Here is a 24782-nt window from a genome sequence, read left to right on the forward strand (position 1 = left end):
GTTAGTGGGGGAGGTCAAATGTCCCTCAGAGAAAACAATCAAGGTAAAGAGATATATTTTAGGATGGCCAAATCTTGATCTCCCACAGTCCCGCCTTTGAAACTAAAAGTTTCACAGTCCTTTTGAAACTTAAAGAAGTTTCATAGTCTAGAAGCTGAGTTGGTAGATTGTTTCATCTCACTGAACACATTTCTTAGTCCTGATAATAGATCAGTTCAATTAAGTTCCTTTTGGAAGGTGGTGATGCAGGTGGGCTCTCAAGGTTATGCCTATATTGTGGAAGCAAGCAATCAAGTATTTAATAGAAGCATTTCTATGGAAACAAAAGAAAAACAAGGTTAATGGTTGGAGCAAATTGGAAACGTGTTTCTGAGATAAGAGGACAGCCAATTAAGAAGATTTTTAGATGTCAGCATCAAAGAATCTTTTGTAGTTTAAAATGTCTCTGATGATGTCATCGGGTAATCTCTTAAATTTGTATCAAGTCCATCAGCTTCAGTTTGGAAGGCTTCAGGAAAAAAGGCAGGTTCAGTTCTCAGTGATTTCAAATGAAAATGATGGAAAAAAATCAAAAACGTTAGTTTGGATATCTGTAGCCAGATATTTCAGGAGACTAGAAGAAATCAGGATCCAGTCCAGTCAACAGATATAAAACAAAAACCTCAAAAGACAACAAAACTAGGATCTAATATCTGCGAATGTATACTATAGTTTTTACTGAAAGACAATTTTTCTCTCTAAAATCACCCTCATTTTCATTAAGATAGCCAATTAAAACTAACTAGTTTGCAAAATAAGTCTAGTTCCAATAGAGTTGGCCCAATTATTTACATAAGTACAGCAAGAATAGCAATTGATCACATAGGCTCTTTTAAATCTGCTTTGCTGGAACTTTTTATAAGGAATCTCAGATTGAACTTCAAAGGCCTCTTGAGGCCAGGAAAGCCAAGCCAAGGATTTTGTCATCAGACTTTGCCTGTAATATCTACAGATTTGGGTGAATTCTTCTCCTCCGAGGTTCCCCCAAAATATCTCGAAGTTCCTTGTACCTGTCAGATAAGTGACATTCTTTACTTATCCTGGTAAGTGCTGCTTGGAACATAAAGGTACCAGGCCAATATTTTCACGTGGCTTTATTCCATAAAGTCTGATCTTCATTCCTCAAAAGCTGTATGGTTATATGGCAAATATGATGTTCCAGTCACAGTCTTGGTAATATAATCAGTGTTTCCAATTGTGTCCTGTTATAAGGAGAACAGATTTTTATTGAACTTATGTAAATAACTATATTGCCATGAAAACAACAATACTCACTTACTAAGAGTTTCCAAATTCGAGGGATCCGATAGAGAGAAAAAGATAAATATTTCAATTTTACTTACAAAAGTATCATTTACCAAATTGCTATAAATCATAGCTAGCTCAGGAGAAAAGAGAAAAAGTTTTCCTTAAATCTGAAAAAACAAAACATTAAAAATTCAGCAATACTTCAAATGAAAAATTATAAAAATTATAATCATCCTTATCAGTTTATTCAGTCCTGTGTAATCCATTCTTGATCCCAATCTTTTTGTTAGCAGCTTCATGAAGTTATCAGTCTCTCCATCAGATTTCTGTAATTTTTTACCCAGTTCAGCTTTATGATCAGAAAGTTTATCAGAAGCCTGTACTTCAGTGTAAATGTCAGAGTCCTTTCCATGAATTTTTCTGAAGTTGAAACATTTTGTAAAAGCATTAGAGCAAAGAAATAAGTCTGTAAACAACAAGACCTCGAAATGGCAATTGACAAAGAAATTTGGTTAATTTTGTGACATGTAACACTTTAAAATAATAATAACCAGAATTATGACTGATAATCAGGACAGATCAGCATTTCAGTAATGTTATACAATTTTAAAACATCTATGTCAATAACATTTGCCCACATAATAGCACCTAAGCAGACTTATCATCACTTGTCTGACAATGCTTTCCATGTAATTTAACATACTGAATAAGCCTAATGAGTTTAGTATCTTCCTCCTTATAGGAAGAGAGCAAATTTCTTTGAGAAGTTTCAGGGCCCTTTGAAAATTCTCAAAGAAAAAAAGGAAAAAAAACAGACTTTATTTAAGATATGAATTTTGGGGGAGCTTGTCAAAAATATAAAAAGTCAAAGCAAACAGAGCATTAACAGTCCAAAAAGTCTTAATAGAGAGACCTCAGTCTTTTGAACACAGGAAATTATTTTAACCGTTTTTTTTTTTTTTTCTTTTCAGTAGACTAACCCAAAGGTAAAGAAAAATCTTTTATAACTTCTTTATCAAGTTCAAGATTATCCTTTTAAGAGAAATAAGACCAAATTATAATTTTGTACCAGCTTACTTCTGATATTAAAACTCATTTACTTAATTAAATTCATTTCAATCTTAGCCAACTTGACCATGCAAAAACTCCTTTTCCAGAATTTCTCTTCCACAAACCTATAACTTTCTTTTTACATTCAGAATTTGTCCCATGTCTTTCTTTTCCCTCCTGGTACTTGAGGACAAATTTATCTTTCTTAATCAACCAAACAAAATATTTCCATTCTTTGTACCTTTTTTATGCATCTTACTTTCTTTGTACACAGACATATTTTTCTTAATTTTCAATCACATATACTAATTAGAAATTTTAACCCTTAGAAACCTTAATTTGTAAGTAAAAACTAAGTAAACAATTATAAACTTTCTTTTACATTAGTATCTTGTGGCTTGGAAAATTTATAAACACTTCATAATTTCTAGAAATATGTTACTTTATAGTACAATCTTTTAATAAAACACATGTTTACCAATAGACCCAAAACACCTTTTAGTTTTCCTGTAATGAAAAGCCAAAAGTAGACAAATGTACATTTAGCAATCAATGTCTAATATCTTATCTTATTTGGAAATGATGATACTCAGAGAATTTTTATCATAAAATTTAGCAAAACTCTAAAGTTTTAGTCACCAAAAAGAGTTTGGATGCTGTAACCACCATAACACATAATTATTGTTTAAAGTTCATCCAACATTTATCTTTTTCACAACTATTTAGTTACTTATTCCCAATAATTATTTAGATTGCCTACAAGACTTCATAAGACTTCAGATAAAATTAGCCATCATTTAAATTACTATTTTTGTTAACCAGTTCTGTAATAGAAATAACATCAGGTTTTTTTCTATAAAATTTCATGTAAATTTCATCATCTCTTATACCTTTAAACATAGTTATCATTAAGATTTTTATCAACAGGTCTTGGTCTTCTAATTTTGGACAAGGGAAGCATTCCCAGTCAGACATTTTAAAACATACTCAGGCAAAGTTGATGTAACCTCTTTATATAAAACATTCCAACCTTTATAATCTTATCAACACTTACACTTTTACGTGTTCTCAATTCAATTGTAACCTGAGTCAAGGTCTTAAGGCTAGTCAAATTTTTCCCTTCTTTTTTCTGGACTTTTTTCTTAGGTACCAAATAAATAATTATGTGAGAGCTCTCAAAACATTGTTTTTTCCCCCAATTTAGAAGTTTTTCCAATTCAAAGGATCCGTCATCTGGCCATTGACGAGTAGGGTCTTTATTTGTGTATTTATTCCGATAGTGACTCGAACCAATAAGCCTTTTTAAGGAAAGACCCGGAGGTAACTTTCCATGCTTAGAATAAATCTACCATAGATGCAAGAGGCGTCCCTGGTGAGGGCGCAGATGATGTAGCCCCCGTGATCCACAGAATTCACTCCCAAAGATAGTCAGAGAAAGTAAAGAACTTCGTTGCACAGGCGGTAAGGATGGTGTCTCCGGTCTCCCACAATAGTGTGGGACGCCTCCAGTCACAGACCCGCTAATCTGTGACACCGGACAGGCGATACTGGAATGGGATTTTTCCAGCACTAACAAGCAATGAAGGTTAAGATGACAAAAGCCCTTATGGACTGGGCCCTTTATGACAGACTCCCCTGAGAGCTTGGCACAGCCGGACAAAGAGACAGTTCGGAACCCCAGTCTACTCGACTGGCCACCAAGGTGCACCCCGGTAAATGCACCTTCCGTATGGTGGAGACCAAGGAGAAGATTCTCCCTGGTCACAAAGCCAAGTTCTCAGGACACAGAACAAGACAGAGACTACTCTGGGAGGAAAAGGGATCAAGATCAAAACCAAGAGTACTCTACCAAATTTAAACCAAGAGTCACTAAAAGCACAAGAAACTAGTTTCCCAAATATTTTCTCCTGCCAATCTAAATTTAGAAAGAGAAAAAATTCTCACCATTTCCTTCCGCCGGACTCCGCAGATAGAGATTCCAGGAGGCTTACATGGTAAGAAGTCTTACCTTTTTGCTGGCTTTTGTCAGGCGTTCCCGTATCTCATCATCTGCAGTAGTCCAGGGAGAAGGCAGGTCTTCCAGCCAGAGAAGGCAACTTGCCAGCCAGTGTGGCTCCTGCCGACTACACCAAAACTGTTGGGGGAAGAGGGAGAATCTCCCTCTGCCCTCTTCCTTAAGGTTCTTATGGCTGGCCAAATAATTAACAAGACAGGTTAGCAGGAGAAAAATAATACCAAGTTTAATAACATGTATACATGGGAGAAACTCAGAAATGAGCAACTCGTCCCTCTGTCTAAGCTGCTTGCTTAAGTATTGCAGCTAAAGGCGAGGAGCGTGTTGGGGGTGGGAGGTGGCCTGGGACTTCAGAGGGCAGGAGGACAATTCTTTTTGGGGTCATCTATAGATAATGTGGTCAGGGAAAGACAGAGATTTTGATAAAAGAGGCTTGGTGCCTTTACTATTGTAACCTCTATCTACATTATCTTTATAGCCATCATGATAGAAGATCTGTTCCAGGAAGGAGCCACCATGTCAAATTCTTTAGGCAGTTAGTGGGGGAGGTCAAATGTCCCTCAGAGAAAACAATCAAGGTAAAGAGATATATTTTAAGATGGCCAAATCTTGATCTCCCACAAGGTATTATACTTCCTTTGTAAGATTTATTCCTAGGTTTTATAGACAATATAAACAAACGAATAAATAAGTATTTCACCTTCTAACTCTCTGTTGAAAATTGTAGAAATACAGTTGATTTCTACATGTAGCCCTGGTATAAACAATTGCTAAACTCACTTATTGACTCTAAACATTTATTTCCAGCTTCTTTAGACTTTTCTAAGCACACAATTATATCACCTGCAAAAACCATCAGTTTTATTTCTTTATCTCCAATTTTTATTCCTTTTGTTTCTCTTTCTTGCTTCCTGCAAGAAGCTCCCTGCTTCCTGCTGCTTCCCTGGAGCTTCTCATACAATGCTGAGCCAACACGGCTGCTGGGGGCCTCTGTGTGCTTCTGTCCCGGACCGAACAGTTCTGACTCTTCGTTACTAAGACTGCTCGTTGCGTAGGATTCTTGTAGATGCATTTGATCAGATTAAAAAGTTCCCTTTCAGTCTACTGAGGGTTCTTTTTAAATAAATCATGAACAGCTATTGAATTCTATTAAATGCCTTTTCTGTGTCTATTGATATGATCATATTTTTTCATGTAATCTGTTGATGTGAAGAATTACATTTGTTGATTTTTTTAAATGTTTCATTTAATAATTTCAAATAAAACACCTGCAGAAGTAGTACCCGGAGCTCCCATATGCCTTCACCTGATTCCTCAACTGTGAGCATGTGCTTTACTCTTCTCTCTCTCCACACACATGTCACATATGCACACGTGTAATAGGTGAGTACAGATCTCTTCATAGGCACTTGTATATGTATACTTGTTCTGCACCATTTATTTGTGAATAAGTTGTAGACATAATGCCTGTTACCCTTAAAGACTTCCTCCTATGTAACCACAGTTCCACCTTCAAAATCAGGTGATTTTGAAATGACCACTGATCCAACATCCCCAGCTAATCGGCAGACCCCATCCAAATTTCCCCACGGTCCTGATGACGTCCTTCATGGCTCCACGGTCCAATCCCGGCTCCTGTGTGCGTTTGATTGTCACTTCTCTTTAGTCTCCTTCCATCTGGAATGTTCTTCAGTCTTTTCTTGACTTTTTATGACTACTTTGTAGAATGCCCTTCAATCGAGTTTCCTCATGAGTGATGCATTTGGGCAGGAATATTCCAGAAGTGGTGCTGTACTTTCTCAGTGCATCATGTCAGGAGGCCCACGAGGCTGATTTGTCCTGCTGTGGATGCTGTTAATTTTTATCACTTGGTCGAAATGGTGTCTACCAGCTTCCTCTACTGTAAAGTTAACTAAAAAGTATGTTGTACTTGTTAATTAATACTGTCTATCTATTGGCTCATACAGCATGGACTCGTGGGTCCATGTCCCCCATCTGTTGGTTCATATCAGCGTGGACTTGTGGGTCCGTGTCTTCTGTCCGTTGCTTTATATCAGGGTGGACTTGTGGTCCACATCCCCCATCTGTTGGTTCATATCAGCGTGGACTCATGGTCCACGTCCCCCATCTTTTGGTTCATATCAGTGTGGACTCATGGATCTACATCCCCCATCTGTTGGTTCACATCACTGTGGACTCTTGGGTCCCTGTCCCTCATCTGCTGGTTTATATCAGCATGGACTTGTGGGTCCACATCCCCCGTCTGTTGGTTCATAGTGGCACGGACTTGTGGGTCCACGTATCACTAAAGGGCTGTAACCCATTACTCTCAATGTTTATGTGATGCTCAGATGGTCCAGACATGGCCAGTGGAGCCCCTCTGGCTGGCTCCTGTGCCCTTTGACGTGTCCTGTCATTCCTGAGGTAGTTCCTTACTTTGGAGCCACAGGATATTTGAGGCTCATCCTGTACATTTTGCCCTGGTCCCCCAGTCAGTCATTTCTCTAAGGCGTCCTGGAGAATTCAATTAGAGACCAGGGTCTGGGTGCTGAGCGTGCTCATGCTGCTGGGGTGTCACTGCTTTTCAGCCTTCCCCGTGCACACTCACATCTGTTTCTACACCATCTGTCTGCCTGGCCATCTCTTCCCGGTCCACCCCTTTCCTTGTGTGTAACTCTGGTCTCTGGCAGTGAGAAACCTGGCTCCCTTCACCCTCAAATTTTTCTTTTATTTGTCCCATTCCAAATCTCCCCTCTGCATACACGAGGTGGTCTGTTGAAAGCTCAGCCCCAGAGAAAGGGGAGGGAAGCCTCAGGCAACAAGAAGAAAGAGGGGAAAAAGGCCAGTCAGAGAGCTCGGCCCTGCACACACAGACTGCCTGTCCTGGGCTGATCGTGCCCCCAAAGCTGTGTCCACGTCCTAACCCCCGGAACCTGGGATGTGACCTTACTTGGAGAAAGGGTCTTTGCAGATGTGATTAAGTTAAGGATCTTGGGATGAGGTGATCATTCTGGATTACTGAGTGGGACTTAAATTCAATGACACGTGTCTTTATAAGAGAGACAGGCAGGGAGGAGAGAAAGAGACAGACCCACAAAGGGATGTGAAGACCACACAGTGAGAGATGCCCCAGGCCTGGGGCCACCAGAGGCTGGAAGAGGCAGGAAAAATCCTCCTTGGAGCCTCCAGAGGGAGTGTGACCCGGCTGACGCCTTGATTCTGTACTTCTGGTCTCCAGAATGCGAGAGAATAAATTTCTGTTGTTTTAAGCCACCAAGTTTGTGGAGATTTTCAATGGCAGCCCCAGAACACTAATACAGCAGCCTCCCCCAATCCTGAGCACACTAGTAAATGCTCTGCCCCTGTGAGAGAAGAGAAGGGAAGCACGGATTGATTTCTGAGTGCTAAACCCAGATGGGGGCAGATGTAGGATCCTTTAATGGGCTGTGGGATTGGATCTGTTGATATTTTGTCAGGATTTTTGCCTGTATGTTCTTGAGTGATATTGGCCTCTAATTTCCATTTCTTGTGTGTCCGTGTCTGGTTTTGGTGTCAAAGTTAAGATGGTGTCAAAAAGTGAGTTGAAGATTACTCCTTACTTTTCTAATCTATAATAAAATTTTTTTGGGGGGTGAAATTTGATCATTTCTTCCTTAAATGTTTGGAACAATTCACTGCTAACATCTTCTGGCTTAGAGTTGTCTTTGTGGGAAGGATTTTATTAATGGATTCAACTTCTTTTATTATTGCAACACCATTCCAATTTTCGATTTCATTTTGGTAAGTTGTATTTTTAAAGAATTTGTCACCAGCAATTTTTCTTATATAGTTGTTCTCAATATCCTCTTATTATCTTTTTGATGTCAGCCACACTTGTGCTGAGGTCCTGCATTTGTGCCTTCTCTCTTCTGATCTTGATCAATTTTCCAGGGGTTCTCAGAGAGCAGTTGTTTCATAAAGCCAGCTGTTGGGTTTGTGGATCCTCTCTGTTGTATTTTTAAATTTCCATTAACTCTGGCCCTTCGTCATTCCCTCCCCCCACATTCATCGGGTTGATTTTGGTTTTCTTTTTCTAAATGATGGGGTGGGATGCCTGCCTTGCTGATGTTCATCCTTTCTCCCTTCATAATATCTGCACGTGAAGTCCACGCTTCCTCTTCCTCACCGCTTTATGGATTTCGGCAGGTTTTGATGAGCAGTATTCCATTATCAGTCAGCTCAAAATGTCTGCAGACATGGGGATTTCTCCTTTGACCCATGCATTTACAGAGAAGTGTATTTCTTAACTTGCAAACACGTGTGTTTTCTAGTTATCTTTTTGGTAACTAGCCGAGTTGCATTGTGATCGGAGATCACAAGCTACACGACTTTATGCCCTTGACATTTCTTTTTTTTTTTTAAAGATTTTTATTTATTTTTTTCCCCCCAAAGCCCCAGTAGATAGTTGTATGTCATAGTTGCACATCCTTCCAGCTGCTGCATGTGGGACGCGGCCCCAGCATGGCCGGAGAAGCAGCGCGTCAGTGCGCGCCTGGGATCCGAACCCGGGGCGCCAGCAGCGGAGCGCGCACACTTAACCGCCAAGCCACGGAGCCGGCCCTACCCCTTGACATTTCTGAGACTTGCTTTTGGGGCCAGTTTGTGGTCAGTCCTTGTATATGTTCCGTGTGCTGGCAAAGAGCATGTCTGCAGTTGCTCAGTGCAGTGGTCTCTGTGCCAGGTCAGGCCTGTTCTGTGCATCACACGTGGCTGCAGAGCCCCCACTACACACGGGCGGGCGTGCCTGTCTCTCCTGTTAGTCGTCACCTCGAGCTTTGTACTCTGGTGTTATGTCACCTGTTGTATTGCTCTGTACACCTGTGTGCATGGGAATGTCGGCTGTTACAGCTTCCTGGGGAACCGAAACTTCCATCATTATGCACTGGCCCTCTCTCCTCCATTGATCCTCTCTGCCTCAAGTCCACTTTAATATTAAAGCACATGCTTTCTTTTCATTTGTGTCTGCGTGTTGCCTCTTATTTTCAACATTTCTGTGTTCTTGTTTTAAATGTCTTGTAGAAACAGAATATATTTGTCTTATGATTGGCTGTTCTCATCCACTCGCGTTTACTGGAATCATGAATATATCTGGGTTTCAATCTACCATCCTGCTCTGAACCCCATGTACCTATAGCCTCCAACAGTTACCGACTCCTAGGCATCTTAATGCGCGTGTGAAGGTGACTCATCAGTTTGAAGCTGCATTTTCCTGATGTTGAACGTCTCCTCAGGTGCTGATCTGCCATCCATGTACCCTCCTTGGCAAAGCATTTGTTCAAAGAGTTTTGATTTTTGAGAGTTTTTAAGAAATATATTCTGCACACAAGTCTTTTGTCCAACATGTAATTACAAATACTTTCTCTTAATCTATAACTTGTCTTTTTATTCTTTTAACGGCAACTTTTACAGAGCAAAAGTTTTTAATTTTGACGAGGTCCAGTTTATCAATGTTTCTTTTTGGATTGTGCTTTTGGTATCATGTCTAAAAATTTTATTTTGCCCAGCCCAAGTCATGAGGCTTTTCTTTTATGTTTTCTTCTAAAAGTTTCCTAGTTTTACATTTAGATCTATGATCCATTTTGAGTTAATTTTTGTATAAGATGTGAAGCTTAGGTTGAGGGTCTTTTCTTTTTTTTTTTTTTTTTTTTGCATATAGATGTCCAATTTGGTGAAAATACTATCCTTTCTCTATCGAATCACCTTTACACCTTAGTTAAAATTAATTGGCCACACTCAGCAAACAAGGAATAGAAGGGAACATTCTTAACCTGATGAAAGGAATCTACTAAACCCCACAGCTCCCATCAGACTCACTGTGGGAGACCGAGCGCTCTCCCCCAAAGATCAGGAAGATGACAAAGACGTCAGCTCTTGCCACTTCTACTCAACACTGCACTGGAGGTTCTAGGAGATTAGGCAAGAAAAAGAAATAAAAGGCATCCAGATTGGAAAGGATGAAATAAAACGATCTCTATTTGCAGATGACATGATCTTGTACAAAGAAAATCCTGAGGAATCCACAAAAAATATTAGAACTAATAAGTGGTTCTAATTAGCAAAGTTGCAGGATACAAGATCAATATGTAAAAATTCATTGTGTTTCTACGCATTAGCAATGAACAATCCAAAAATGAAGTTAAAAGGAAAATCCATTTACAAGAGCATCAAAAAGAATAGAATACTTAGGAATAAATTTAACAAAAGTAGTGCAAAACTTGTGCTCTGAAAACTATAAAACACTGTTGAAAGAAATTAAAGAAGATCTAAGTAAATGGAAAAGACATCTTATGTTCATCACCAATTCGACCTACAGATTCAATGCAGTCCCTATCAACATCCCAGGTGGCTTTTTTGAAACTGAAAAACGGGTTCTAAAATCATATGGAAACGCAAGGAAGCCAGAATGGCCGAAACAATCTTAAAAAAGAACATAGTTGGAGGATTCAAAACTTACTACAAGGCTACAGTAGTCAAGACAATGTGCTCCTGGCACGAGAGTAGACACAGACCAATGGAACAGAATTGAGAATCCAGAAATAAACCCTCACATTTATAGTCAATTGATTTTTGACAAGGGTGCCCAGACCATTCAATGGGGAAAGAATAGTGTTTTCAACAAATGGTGCTGGGGCCGGCCCAGTGGCACAAGCGGTTAAGTGCACGTGCTCCGCTGCGGTGGCCCGGGGTTCGCCGGTTCGGATCCCAGGCGCGCAGTGACGCACTGCTTGTCAAGCCATGCTGTGGCGGCGTCCCATATAAAGTGGAGGAAGATGGGCATGGATGTTAGCCCAGGGCCAGTCTTCCTCAGCAAAAAGAGGAGGATTGGCAGATGTTAGCTCAGGGCCGACCTTCCTCACACACACAAAAAAACCCAAAAAAACAAATGGTGCTGAGATAACTGGATAATCACATGCAAAAGAATGAAATTGGACCCTGCATTACTTTCCTAGGGCTGCTGTAACAAATGGCCACAAACTGGATGGCTTACCGTAACAGAAACTTGTTCTCTCACAGTTCTGGGAGCTGGAAGTCTGAGACCAAGGTGTCGGCAGGGTTGGTTGCTTCTGGGGGCTCTGGGTGAGAATCTGCTCCAGGCCTCTCTCCTGGCTCCTGGTGGTGGCCAGCATTCCCTGGGGTTCCTGGGCTCACAGCTGCATCACTCCAGTCTCCATCTCGCTCCTCACATGGCCTTCCCTTTACATGTGTGTCTGTGTCTTCAAATCTCTCTCTCCTTATGAGGACACTAGTCATTGGATTTAGGGCCCACCCTAATCCAGTGTGACCTCAATTTAACTTGATTACATCTGCAAAGACCCTACTTCCAAATAAGGTCACATAGGCACTGGGGGTTGGGACTTCAGCATATCTTTTATGGGGCCATAATTGAACCCACCACAGATCCCTTCCTTACAACATACATAAAATTTAACTCAAAATGGATCATAGACTTAAATGTAAAACCTAAAACTGTAAAACTTCTAGAAGAAAATATAGGGGAAAATTTTTGTGACCTAGGGCTAGGCAAAACCTTCTTAGATATGATACCAAAAGCACAAGGTAGAAACATGGAACTTAATTAAAATTAAAAGCTTTTGTGCTTCAGAGGACACCATCAAAAAGTGGAAAAGACGGGCCCGCCTGGTGGTGTAGTGGTTAAGTCTGCGCTCTCCACTTCAGCAGCCCGGGGTTTGTGGGTTTGGATCCCGGGTGTGGATGTACACACTGCTCATCAAGCCGTGCTGTGGTGGCTTCCCACATACAAAATAGAGGAAGATTGGCACAGATGTTAGCTCAGGGACAATCTTCCTCACCAAAAAAAAAAAAAAAAAACAAAAGAGAAAAAAATGGTGGAAAAGACAGCCAGCAGAATTGGAGAAAATATTTGCAAATTACATATCTGATAAGAGACTTACCCAAAACGTATCCAAAATATATAAGAACTCTTTCTTACAACTCAACAATAAAAGGACAATAACGCAATGGAAAAATGTGCAAAGGATTTGAACAGACATTTCTCCAAAGAGATACACTTGACCCATAAGCACATGAAAAGATGGCTAACATCATTAGCCACTATGCAAACCCCAACCACAGTGAGATAGATACCCCTTCACCCATTAGGATGGCTATGATCAAAAATACCAACAATAATTGTTGACAAGGGTGTGAAGAAATTGGAACCCCATACACTGCTGGTGGGAATGTAAAATGGTCTGAAAAACAGTTGGCAGTTCCTCAAAATGTTAAACATGGAGTTACCATATGACCCAGCAATTCCACTCCTAGGTATATACTCAGGAGAAATGAAAACATATGTCCACATAAAACTTTGTAGAAAGTGTTAATAGCAGCATTAGTCATAACAGCCAAAAAATAGAAACAACCCAGTGTCTACCAAATGTCTACCCAAACTCAACCCAATGGAGGAGTAGATAATAAAATAAATACTGGACTAAATAGTGGAATATTATTTGGCAATAAAAAGGAATAAAGTAATGATACATACTTGGATGAGTCTTGAGCACATTTTGCTTAGGAAAAGAAGTCAGTCACAAAAGAGCACATATTGTATGATTCTATTTTGTGTGAAGTGCCCAGAACAGGCAAATCTATGGAGACAGGAAGCAGATTAGTGGTTGCTTAGGGCTGGGGAAATTGGGGAGAAATGGGGAGTGACTGCTGATGAGTCTGGGGCTTCCTTCTGGGGTGATAAAAATGTTCTAAGATATGACACCCATGAATATACTAAAACCCATTGAATTGTAAACTTTAAGCGTGTGAATTGTATGGTAAGTGAATTATGTTTCAGTAAAGCTGTTAAGAAATCAGTTGGCCCTACTGGTGTGGGTTTATCTCTGGGATCCATTTTATTTCATTGATCTGTGCGCCTACCCCTTTGCCAATACATACTGTCTTGATTACTTCAGCTTTACAATAAGTCTTAAAATCAATTAGTGAGAGTCCTCCAACTTTTTTTCTTCTTTTTCAGAATTATTTCAGCTATTGTTCTTCCTTTACATTCCTATATAGATTTTAGAATCAGCTTGTCTATACAAAATTTCCTCTAGGGATTTTGATTGGAACTGCATTAGATCTGTAGGTCATTTTGGGGGAGAACTGGCATCTTAACCATATTGAATCTTCCACTTCACAAACACAGTGTGTCTCTCCACTTATTTAGGCTTCTTTGATTGCTTTCATCAGTGTTTTGCAGTTTTCAGCATACAAATCCTGTACATGTTTTGTTAGATTTATACCAAAGTATTTAATTTATTGAGGAGGTAATATAAATGTTATTGCTTAAAAATTCTTGGTTTTCCATTGTTTGTTTCTAGTATTTAGAAACAGGACTGAATTTGTGTTTTGATCTTATACCTTGCAACCTTGCTAAACTCACTTATTAGTAATCAGACTTTTTTTTTTTTGGTAGAATTTTTGGGATTTTCTACATAGACTTTCATGTATTCTATGAATAGAGACAGTTTTATTTCTTCCTTTGTAATCTGTATGTCTTTATTTATTTTTCTTATTTTATTGCATTGGCTAGGACTGCCAGTACAATATCAAATAGTAGTGAATAGAGTTGACATCTTTGCCTTCTTCCTGATCTTAGGGCAAAGTATTCAGTCCTTCAGTATTACCTGTCATGTTAGCTGTAGTTTTTTTGTTACCTTTTTAGATGCCCTTTATTAAATTAAGTAAATTTTCTTCTATTTCTAGTTTGCTGAGAGTTTTATCATGGATGGATGTTGAATTCTGTCAAATGCTTTCTCTGCATCAACTGATATGATCACATGGTGTCTTCTTTAGAGTGTTAATATGGTGGATCACATTGCTTTATTTTCACATATTGAACCAGCCTTGCATTCCAGAGGTCCCTCCATGTGGTTGTGGGACTCATTTGTTTTGGTTTTTTATGTTGCTTGATTCTATCTGCTAATATTTTGTTGAGGGTTTTTGTGTCATATTGGCATTGGTGGCTGTTGATTTTCTTTTCCCTTGTGGGTTGGATTTTCCTGGCTCTTCATATGCAGAGTAATTTTGGGTTGTATCCTGCACATTCGAACATTATGCTATGAATATCTGGTCTTGTTTAAATCCCACTGAGAATGTTGATATTTTTGTTTTTGCACGCAACCAACCCAGTTGGATTCAGGCCGCAAATTCCAAATAGCCTCCTGTGGGTTGTGGTTTCAATGTCAGCTCTATTCTCAAAGCCTTTGCAGTGTCAGCTGGATCCATCCTGTGTGAGCACTGCCTAGTGGCCAGTGTGGGACTCAGGCAGTGGTCTGTCCTGTAGTTCAGTCCTCAGACTTGGTATGCTAATTAGGATCAGACCCAAGCATGCAGAGCTTGAGGTTGAGCCCAGAAGTCATGAACAATTTTATGGGGTTGCTTTCTTGAGCTCTTCCCTCTCCACAAGCTCTCTGGTACTTCCTGGCCCCCGGGGCTCCCCTTTTCAGTCCTCTGGCAGAAGTCTGGGGCTTTAGTCACCCCACTCTGCTACACAATCCCCGTGACTGCGCTTGCATCTTGAGACAGACAGCAGGCCCTGGCTCTCTCCCCCTCCCCTCAAGCAGGAGGGTCCCACCCTCTGGAGACCACATCTCCTCCGATTGGAGAGGAAAGTCTTCTCCCTAAAAAGGTGCTTGTGAACCCTGCTGCCTCGACCGCAGCCTGGGGGGGATTGCCTAGGGGCTGGGCTGAGAGAGAAGGGAAAAAAGGAAAACCACCACCACCCAAACCAACAAACACAACCACCCCCCAAGCCCAACCCTCTCCACCAGGGTTCTCCTCATCTCTGTGAGCACTAAGATGCCCCTTTCTGGGGCTGGCCCCGTGGCTTAGCGGTTAAGTGCGCGCGCTCCGCTACTGGCGGCCTGGATTTGGATCCCGGGCGCGCACCGACACACAGCTTCTCCGGCCACGCTGAGGCCGCATCCCACATACAGCAACTAGGAGGATGTGCAACTGTGACATACAACTATCTACTGGGGCTTTGGGGGAAAAAAGGAGGAGGATTGGCAATAGATGTTAGCTCAGAGCCGGTCTTCCTCAGCAAAAACGGAGGATTGGCATGGATGTTAGCTCAGGGCTGATCTTCCTCACAAAAAAAAAAAAAAAAAAAGATGCCCCTTTCTTTCCTGCTCCCTGAGAGGGCTTCTCCTGTGGCTCTCTCTGTCCACTTTCCGTCCCCATTTCTGGTTTTCAGGCCGGGTTGAGTCCAGGTGGGGGGATTTGGGAGGAAGATCCGGAAACTCACCACCAGGGTGGTGTGCTTCAAATTCTGGCTTTCTCCCCAATCTGCCTGTTACTGTTTACTTTTCAGAGTCCTCAATGCTTCATGCATCGTCTTCTTTTTATAGCTGCCTTCAGTGGACAGGACAGGGTCAACTGTGTTTACCCCATCTCACCCAAAATGGGAACCCAGAAGATGTAAAAGAATAATACAGTGAACAAACATAAACCCTTGGTCTCGATTCAGCAACTCTTACTATCTCGCCACGTTTGATTTATCTTTATTGATGTGTGTGAATAAATATATATTTTATTCTGGACCATTTGAAAGTAAACTACAGGCACCATAACAATTCACCCTGCCTACTTCATCACGCATGCTTGGGAATAGAACAGTCTCCTCTGTAAGCACCAGGCAACCACCACACCTGATACACCGCAGTGATTCTTGACACCATCTTTTTTCGGTGCATGTTTGCATGATATATATTTCCTATACTTTCCCATCCCTATTCTCATGAGTTATATGTGTCTCTTGTAAATAGTACTGATTTTGATCTTTTTAAAAAGATCAGACTGATCATCTTGATCTTTCAATGGGAACATTTAGTCCATTTACATCTAATGTAATTACTGATATATTAGGGTTCAAATCTGCCATACTTTAAAGTTTTCTAACTTCTACAGCTGCTCTATTTTTTCTTTCTCTTTTCTTGTCTTTTGGGTTGATTATTAAAAAAAAGTGCCATTGGTTTCTTTCTACATGTTTGTAAGTTACACATTCTGTTTATATCCCTCAGTGCTTCAGCTACAAGTTACAAGGTGCTTCCTTACCTTACCAGAGTTGATACCCGCCTCTCTGTTTCCCTCTTGCTTCACATGCTGCTGTTGGTCTGTATTTTAATTTCATGTTTCCTAAAATGTTACTATTTCTAAACATTTTTATCATAATTACATATATGGTCCGTGTTCATTGAGATTCCCATGTATTTGCTACTGGCTTCGCTTGTCTTTCCCTCCTGTCTCCCTGACCGCATATCTGGGATTATTTTCTTTACTGAAGTGCAGCCTTTATACCATTTTTGCTGCAGGCCTGCTACAGCGAACTCTCAGTTTTTGTTTGTCTGAGTAAAGAGCCACTTTAGGTCAGCAATTGTATTAGTTACCTATTGCTGCTGTGACAAACTGCCACACACTTAAAGCAACACAGATGTACCCTCTTACAGTTCTGCAGGCCAGCAGGCTCACTGGGCTAAGATCAAGGCTGGTTCCTTCTGGAAGCTCTAGGGGGGAGTCTGTTTTCTTGACTTTCCCAGGTTCTAGAGGTGCCTGAATTCCTTGGCTCACGGCCCCTCTTCTGTCTTCAAATCCAGCAGTGCAGCCTCTTCACATCTCTTTCACACTCCTGCCTCCCTGTTAGGAGGATACTTATGATTACACTGGGCCCACCCCAATAATCCGGGATAACCCCCCATCTCAAGGTCTTTAATTTAATCACATCTGCAAAGTCCCATTTGCCCTGTGAGGTAACTTGTTCATAGATTTTGGGGATTAGGATGGGGACATCTCTCGGGGCCATTACTCTGCTGACCACAGCAATGATCTTCTTCCAGCAGATTAAAGACATCATCCATTGTCTTGTGGTTTCTGCTGTTGCAACTGAGAAGTCAGATGACACTCTTTCCTTTTAAGGTTATCTGACTTTTTTATATCTGACTGCTTTTCAGATTCCTCTTTGTCTCTGGTTCTCACCAGTTTTATGTGAGGTGTGAGGTGTGGGTTTTTTTAGTGCTGCTCCGGGTTGGCTGGGCTGCTTGGATATGTGGTTTGTGTCTGTCAACAGGTACAGACACTTCTCAGTCATCTTCTCTGAGTATTCCCGTGCCCTGGTCAGGGCCCTGTGGGATCCTAGTCACACGCAGATGAGAGCTTTTCGCCACAGCCTCTCTGTCTCTCTCTCCTCTGCTGTGGTTTTCACGTTTGTCTCTGTGTTTCAGTCTGCATACTGTCTTCTGCCCTCTCCTCCAGTTCTTGGATGCTCTTTTCAGTTGTGTTTGATCTGCTCCTAATGCTTCCTTTGAGTCCTTAATTTTGCTTGTGTTTTTAGTGCTAGAATTTCTGCCTGGTTCTCTTTTCCAATATGCCCTGTCACATTTTCTAGGGCCCTGTCTTGGACCACAGTGAACACAGCTGTTTTCAGGCTGCATCTGAGAGCTCCGGTCCCCGAGGTCTTGGGGGTTCATCTCCGTTGGGGTCAGTCTTGGTTTCTGCTGGCTGCTCCTGGAATCCAGTTTGCAGGGCAAGTTGTGTTTGAAAAATTACTCGAGGAATAATTTGAGGCCTGCACTGGAGACACTTCCCTCCCTGAGGAGTTTCCTGCACTTCTGCTGGGCACTGGAGGCGCAGCCTGTCTCGGGTCACCTGAAACCAAGTTCAGAGCCTGAGACGGCTGGTGACCCCTCCCTGGGGTGTGACTCTGCCCCCTCCCGGCCTGGATGCTCTCCCCCTCAGCCCCCCAGGTGCTCAATTACCAGCACACAGCACACCTGGCACAGCAGCTGTCAAGTTTCTTACTTTTCCCCCCAAGGGACCCCATGCACCCATGTGACTTCCCACGACCTCTCTGTTGATTTGGTTCTGCTGCATCAGCCCTCCAGGCAGGCCAGAGACACAGAGCCCACCCTGGTGACCACATGGAGTGATGGCCAATGGGAAGGGGCTGTGGCTAAGGCAGGTGGCCAGACCCCGGAGTCGAGGAGGTAGCTGGATGGAGGCCTGTCCTGGTGGTAGGTGCACAGGGCTGGGCCGGCCACCCAAAGCAAGGGCAGTGGTGTTCCAGCCAGGGGAGCCACCAGGACAATGTGCACAGTGGAGAAGCGAGGCGTGGCTAGGCTGTGAGGGGCTGTCTTGAGTGATATGGTTGGGGGGGCTGGCAGGGCCATGATGGGGGGCTTTATGGCCAGGTGTAGGAGCTCGGTCCTTCATCAAGGCCATGGGGAGGTATGGCAGTGACAGGAGAGACACAGTCAGACGGGCAAGGTGGGAAGGTGAGTTATGGGTGAAACTGTGTCCCCCAAAAGATCTGTTCAAGTCCTAACCCCCAGCATCTCTGATTGTGACCTCATCTGGAAACAGGGTCTTTGCAGATGTCATCAAGTTAAGATGAGGTCTTTAGGGTGAGCCTTCCAGCAAGACTGATATCTGTGTGAGAAGAGGAGAGACACAGGGGAAGGCCACGTGATGTCAAGGCAGAAGGGAGTGGTGCATCCACAAGCCAAGGCAAGGAAGCCTGGCAGTCAGCAGAGGGTGGACGAGGCAGGGAGTGGACTCTCCCCTGGAGCCTTCCGAGGGAGCACGGCATGTGTCCCAGCCGCTCTGGGCCTGGCCCTCAGCTGGCACACCTCTGTCCCGAGGAAGTGGAGACCCAAGGAGAAGGGGTGTCAGGAGGGGATGGAGGGTGAGCCCCAGGTGAAGTCAGGCCAGAGACAGGCCTGGGGTTTGCCAAATGGGAGGCGACAACTAGATGCTGGGGAGGTGGGCGTGTGGTGCACAGGGCACTGATGCGGGTTGCAGGTTTTGGGTTAGGACTGGGCTTTTTGAGCACACTCTTGGGTGAGGTGGGGGAGGGCAGAGAGAGAGAGACCAGAGAGATGGGCAGGGTGGCCTAGGGGTCAGCCCCTCCCTGATGGTGGCTGGCAAGAGGGAAGGAGCAGGCCACACAAGGCTGTAGTGTGGGCTCGGGGGATGCTGCAGTGCTTCTGGCCCCCCTCCAACCCAGCCTACCCGCCCTGCGTCCTGGGCCTGCCAGGAGGTCACTGGTGGTGCCCTGGGCCGCCTCCTCCCCCATCCATGCTGCAAGGAGTGGCCTTTCGACCTAGGCCCTTTGTCCCTTGAGGCAGAGGGAGGTCTGGAGACCTCCCTAGGGGAGGTGAACCATCCCTGTGGGATCTGGGGCCCTCCCTGGGCACAGAGGCAGCTTCCAGGTCCTGACAGCACTTCCTCGAGTGAGAGCAAGTGTGTGAGTGGGTGTGGGGGCTGGTATCCCCAGCTCGCCATCCTGAGGGCTCACCCCAATGAGCACCTCACTGCCTCATCTGTGCCTCTCATGGATGGCCCAGGCCGGCCTGCTACTCCCCTTCCCATTGGCCCCAATGCCCCCCCAGCCCGCAGCGCTGAGGGAGGGTGGCAGATTGGGACACCTGCACAGACCTGGCCACCTGGCCAGACCCAGGACCTGGGCACCTGCAGACTAGGCCACCTGTGTGGCCCCAGGCACCTGCTCAGGGTCTCAGTGTAAGCAGACCTGGGTGCCAGTGAGATCCTGGGTGTCCCTTCATGTCTCTGACCCTCCATCTCCCCCTCTGTCAGAGGGCACTGGGAACGGCTCTGGGGAGGACAGCAGGCAGGCAGTAGGTGTGCTCCCCTCCTCCGTCCTAGTAGTGGAAAGGCTGGGATGTGGGTGGTGGGCTCAGTGAGGATAGGGTGGGGACTCGAGTGGGGGCGGCAAGAAGTCTGAGTCTCCAAAACTCTAGCGTGCCCCTTGGACAGGTGGAGAAGAGGCCGAGGGCTGCCTACTGCCTCCATCCTCCCGGCTCAGAATACACCCGGGAAGGCTGGAGACATCCGGAACCCAGGGTCCTCCCTGGGACGCGGCAGCGAGGCCCCCACCGCGCTTCCTGTCCTGTTCCCACGGGCCACGCCGAGGTCCCGTGGGTCACCTGCAGAGAGCCGGCGGTCCTGCCTGCCGCCTGTCGCAGGCAAGTGGGGTCACCCTGGTGGGCGGCCTGGGTGGGGGCTGCAGCGGAATTTCAGGGCGTGAGCAGGACTGAGGCGCCCGCGGGTGGTTCTCCGGCTGTGGGTGAGGAGGGGCGGAGGGGAGACCTCCCGGGGCCTGCGCGTGGAGCCAGGGGGCGTCCGGCTCCGCAGTGCCACCGGTCCCTGGCGCCGCTGCCGCGCAGCGCTGTCGCCGTGGCAACTGGCGCTGCGGAGGGCGGGGGCGCCGGGACCCTCATCCCCGCGGGCGGCGGGGAGCGTGGGGCGCGGGGCGGGGCCGCGGGCCGGGGGCGGGGCGGGGCGGGGCGGGAGCGCGGGCGGGGGGCGCAGCAGAGAAGAGACGCGGAGCAGAGAGGAGCGCGGCCTCGGCCCCGCGCACAGGCTTGGCGGGCAGGCCCCGCGCGGCACAGCATCTGGCCGGCGGTGGGTAGGCGCGGGCCGGGCGGGGCGGAGCAGAGGCCCGGGCAATCCGCATCCCCTCGGCCGCAGGGGCGGTGGGGTGCGGGGGCGGCGCTGCAGGGGTGAGGCCTGGGCCGGCGGGGCGACTGGACCAGGCCCTGCCCCTGGAGTCGGTGGAGGAGCGGAGACGCAGCTGCTGGGAGCGGCCCAACCCCTGCACCGCCCTCTGTCCGGTGGGACTGGCGAGTGCGGCCCCTTCCTCTCCCCTGCCCCTCCTCTCTGAGCACGGAGGGGTGGTTCTGGGGAGGGGGCCCGTGCGAGCACCGGAGAGGGGGCGGGCAGCTAGGGGCCTGGAGGCTCCAGAATCTGCGAGGTCCGGGCAGCGGGGATGCGGGGGCACCAGGGCCGGCGCAGGACAGGCAGGGCAGGGGGACCTGGGGCCAGTCCTCAGGGAGAGGTCTGGCCAGGGTGTGGGGGAGGGGTGGTCAGGCCCTGGCTCTGGCTTCCTGGGGCAGGGGCTGGGGCTCCCTCTGTGAGCTCCGTCGGGATGGGGTCTGTCCCGGCACCCCCAGCCCTCAGCCCAGGTTTGATGAGTGACTGAGGGAGCGAGAGCGCCGTGGAGTGGATGGGGAGGAAAGGGTTAGCGATGCAGCGGCTATTTGGCTATTTGGCCCGGCCAAAGGCTGGAAGGAAATTCCCAGGCAACCGCTCGCTGCAGCCACGGGAGGCCCGGGTTGAGGGGGGCTTCCTGGGTCAAGCGTGTCCACCCAGTGGGGATGAGAACAGTGAGTGTGTGGGTAGAGGCAGGGGCATAGGCCATGACCCCCCAGGCACCCTCTACCTGAGCTGTCCCTCAGAGAGGTTGGGGGTCCTGTGTGTGACTGCGGGGACCCCTGGGAGGCGGGTGCTGGGTGGGGCAGCAGCTGTGATGAGGGCAGGGGTCGTGGTGCAGATTTGGAGGAGGGCTCCTTTCCGGGTCAGTGGGGGCTGCGGTGTCACCAGGGGCAGGCTGAGCACTCGCTCCACAGTCACGGGTGACATTAAATTTTATGTCCTTGTCTAGACAGGGCAGTAAACAGAGCCCCGGGGCCGGGGGTGATGTGGAGGGGGGTGGGGGGCCTGGCTGGGAGTGAGACTGCCAGTGACTTTTAGGCAGGTGAGGGTGGGCAGGCAGACCTCCACTGTGCCCCGGGTGTGCACCCAGGGTGTGGGGACCCGCAGTCTGGTGTGGGACTCCAACCAGCAGCCATGACAAACAGTGCCAGGGACGTGAGAGGTCCAGGGGAGTGCGGGGCCCAAAGGGTGCCCAGGTGCGCGGTAGCAGAGGGCGGGATTCCTGAGATGCCCTGAAGGTGCAGGGGGAGGGAGGGACAGGGGGACCACCCCCCCAGTGAGCAGGGCAGGTCGGGGGCAGTGTACAGGGCAGCGGCTGCGGCCAGGACGCGAGCCTCCGAAGGCAATGGGAGCCAGGGTGGGCGCAGGGCAAACAATGGTCCACACAGCCTGTGGAGGATGGACCGGAGGGGAGACTGAGTCTGCCGGGGCAGAGAGGCGAGCTGGTGGGGCTGCAAGACAGGGGTGGGAGGCACGGAGAGGCTTGTGGGATGGAATCCTCAGGACTTGGATGACTCTCAGTCCTGGATCAGAAAACTCGCCCAGAGCCCCAGCTCCCGGGATGGGGCCTGGGCCTCCGCGGGCCTCCGGCACTCCCTGAGCAGAGCGGAGGGCGCGGGCCCGCCTCTCCGCCCCCCAGTGCGGCGCCGGGGGAGAGAGGACGCCCGAGCCGCCGGGAGAACGGCCTCGGGCCGGCAGCCCGGGCGTGGGGCCCAGCAGGGACAAACCACCGGGGCCCCGGGAACGCGCGCGGCGGGGAGAAACCACTTCCGTTCCTTTTCCTTCCTGGCGGTGGCGGGAAAGAGGTCTCGGGTCTCAGGTGAGGCTGCAGCGCCCCCTGGAGGCCCCGCTCCCGACTCCCGGTCCCCCGGGCGCGCCTCAGCGCCTGCGTGCGAGAGAGGCCTCGGGCGCCGCGCACCGGGACAGCGCCCCGCGCAGGAGGCACATCGCGGGGGTTGGGGGATCAATTCCCCCACCGCACCCTCACTCTGTCTCTTCTGGTCTTCCCAGGTTCCTGAGGTCGCCGCTCGGGAGCAGTGGTGCCCTCGGGACAGCAGGACAGGTCCCGCTGCGCCATGCCCGCGGGCTGAGCGCCGCCGCCGCAGGGCCTCGTCCCGCCTCGCGTGGGGGCCGCGCGCGCCCAGGCCGAGGCCCCGGCGGCCCACCATGGTGCTGCCGCCCCCGGACCGGCGCCACGTGTGCCTGACTACGCTGGTGATCATGGGCAGCATGGCGGTCATGGACGCGTACCTGGTGGAGCAGAACCAGGGCCCGCGCAAGATCGGCGTGTGCATCATCGTGCTGGTGGGCGACGTGTGCTTCCTGCTGGTGCTGCGCTACGTGGCCGTGTGGGTGGGCGCCGAGGTGCGCACGGCCAAGCGCGGCTACGCCATGATCCTCTGGTTCCTCTACGTCTTCGTGCTGGAGATCAAGCTCTACTTCATCTTCCAGAACTACAAGGCGGCGCGGCGCGGCGCGGCCGACCCGGTGGCGCGCAAGGCGCTGACGCTGCTGCTGTCAGTGTGCGTGCCCGGCCTCTTTCTGCTGCTGGTGGCGCTCGACCGCATGGAGTACGTGCGCACCTTCCGCAAGCGCGAGGACCTGCGTGGCCGCCTCTTCTGGGTGGCGCTGGACCTGCTGGACCTGCTGGACATGCAGGCCAACCTGTGGGAGCCGCCGCGCACCGGGCTGCCGCTGTGGGCCGAGGGCCTCACCTTCTTCTACTGCTACATGCTGCTGCTGGTGCTGCCGTGCGTGGCGCTCAGCGAGGTCAGCATGCAGGGCGAGCACATCGCGCCGCAGAAGATGATGCTCTACCCGGTGCTCAGCCTCGCCACCGTCAACGTGGTGGCCGTGCTGGCGCGCGCCGCCAACATGGCGCTCTTCCGCGACAGCCGCGTCTCGGCCATCTTCGTCGGCAAGAACGTGGTGGCGCTCGCCACCAAGGCCTGCACCTTCCTCGAGTACCGCCGCCAGGTGCGCGACTTCCCGCCACCTGCGCTCTCGCTGGAGCTGCAGCCGCCGCCCCCGCAGCGCAACTCGGTGCCGCCGCCCCCGCCGCTGCATGGCCCGCCGGGCCGCCCCCACGGGCCCTCGCCCACGCGCGACGCCCTGGACACGTGACAGGGCCCACACGGCCCCTGGGGACGCCCCCGGGGCGCCGAGACTCGAGACTCGGGGCTGGCGGGGTGCGAGTTTTGCATGGGATGGGGTGGGGGCGGGCTCCCCACGGGGCCAGGTTCGGTGAGTGCCGGTGCCGGGGCCCGCGGCCGCTTCTTCATCTCAGGAATCCCTCGGACCACGGACCCTCAGCCCCCGCTCCGCCAGCCCACCCCAGCGCGTGGGCCAGTGTGTGCTGCCTGGGCTGGAGCGGAAGGGGCCCCACCCCTGCCTGCTGGGGGCCTGGGTGGGAAGGGAGGAAAGAGTGGGCGGAGGTCTGGTCCCTTGGGGTCTCTCGGTGGGGGCCTCTGGCTCAGAGTTTGGGGCCAAGGAGGCCTCTGTCATTTTAAAGATTCGTGTTTACAGTTTTGTATCCAAAGTCACACTGCTCTGTCTGTTTGATGCGTCCTATTCTGACGGCTGATGGAGGAGGAGGCGGGAGGAGGGGGTGTGAGTGAGTGAGGCGGTGGGGCTGGGCCAGTCCACCTCCCGGGCCTCTGCCTGGGCGCCTCTCAGGAGCTCCTGGGTGGGGGACCATTGCTGCCCTGTCCCAGAGACACCGTCCCTCCAACTTCACTGTCCCCACCTCCAGAGGTACCATAATCCTGACTCTTCCTGAGACACCTTAACCCTATCCATCACCCCAGGAGTGCTGGCCCCATGTCCCTGCCCCCACACTGCAGACCCAGAAGTGCCCCCAAGCCCCTGG

General features: G+C 48.3%; 1 protein-coding gene across 4 annotated transcripts in view; it reads left to right on the forward strand.

Annotated features, from left to right (window-relative positions):
* Positions 1–24489, forward strand: part of LOC131421162 (transmembrane protein 121) — a 42760-nt gene extending 18271 nt beyond the window's left edge. For 2 of the 4 annotated variants that reach the window (XM_058567886.1, XM_058567885.1), the window contains exon 9: positions 22925–24475. In XM_058567886.1, the coding sequence (XP_058423869.1) occupies positions 22925–24037 (1113 nt within the window). In that variant the 3' untranslated portion in view covers positions 24038–24475. Of the gene's footprint in view, positions 1–20801; positions 20825–22924 lie in introns of those variants that run through there. The other 2 variants (XM_058567888.1, XM_058567887.1) reach the window with 2 other exon arrangements.
* Positions 24490–24782: the final 293 nt, after the last annotated feature.

The sequence above is a fragment of the Diceros bicornis genome, chromosome 24 (assembly GCF_020826845.1).
Source record: "Diceros bicornis minor isolate mBicDic1 chromosome 24, mDicBic1.mat.cur, whole genome shotgun sequence".
Lineage (NCBI taxonomy): Eukaryota > Metazoa > Chordata > Mammalia > Perissodactyla > Rhinocerotidae > Diceros > Diceros bicornis.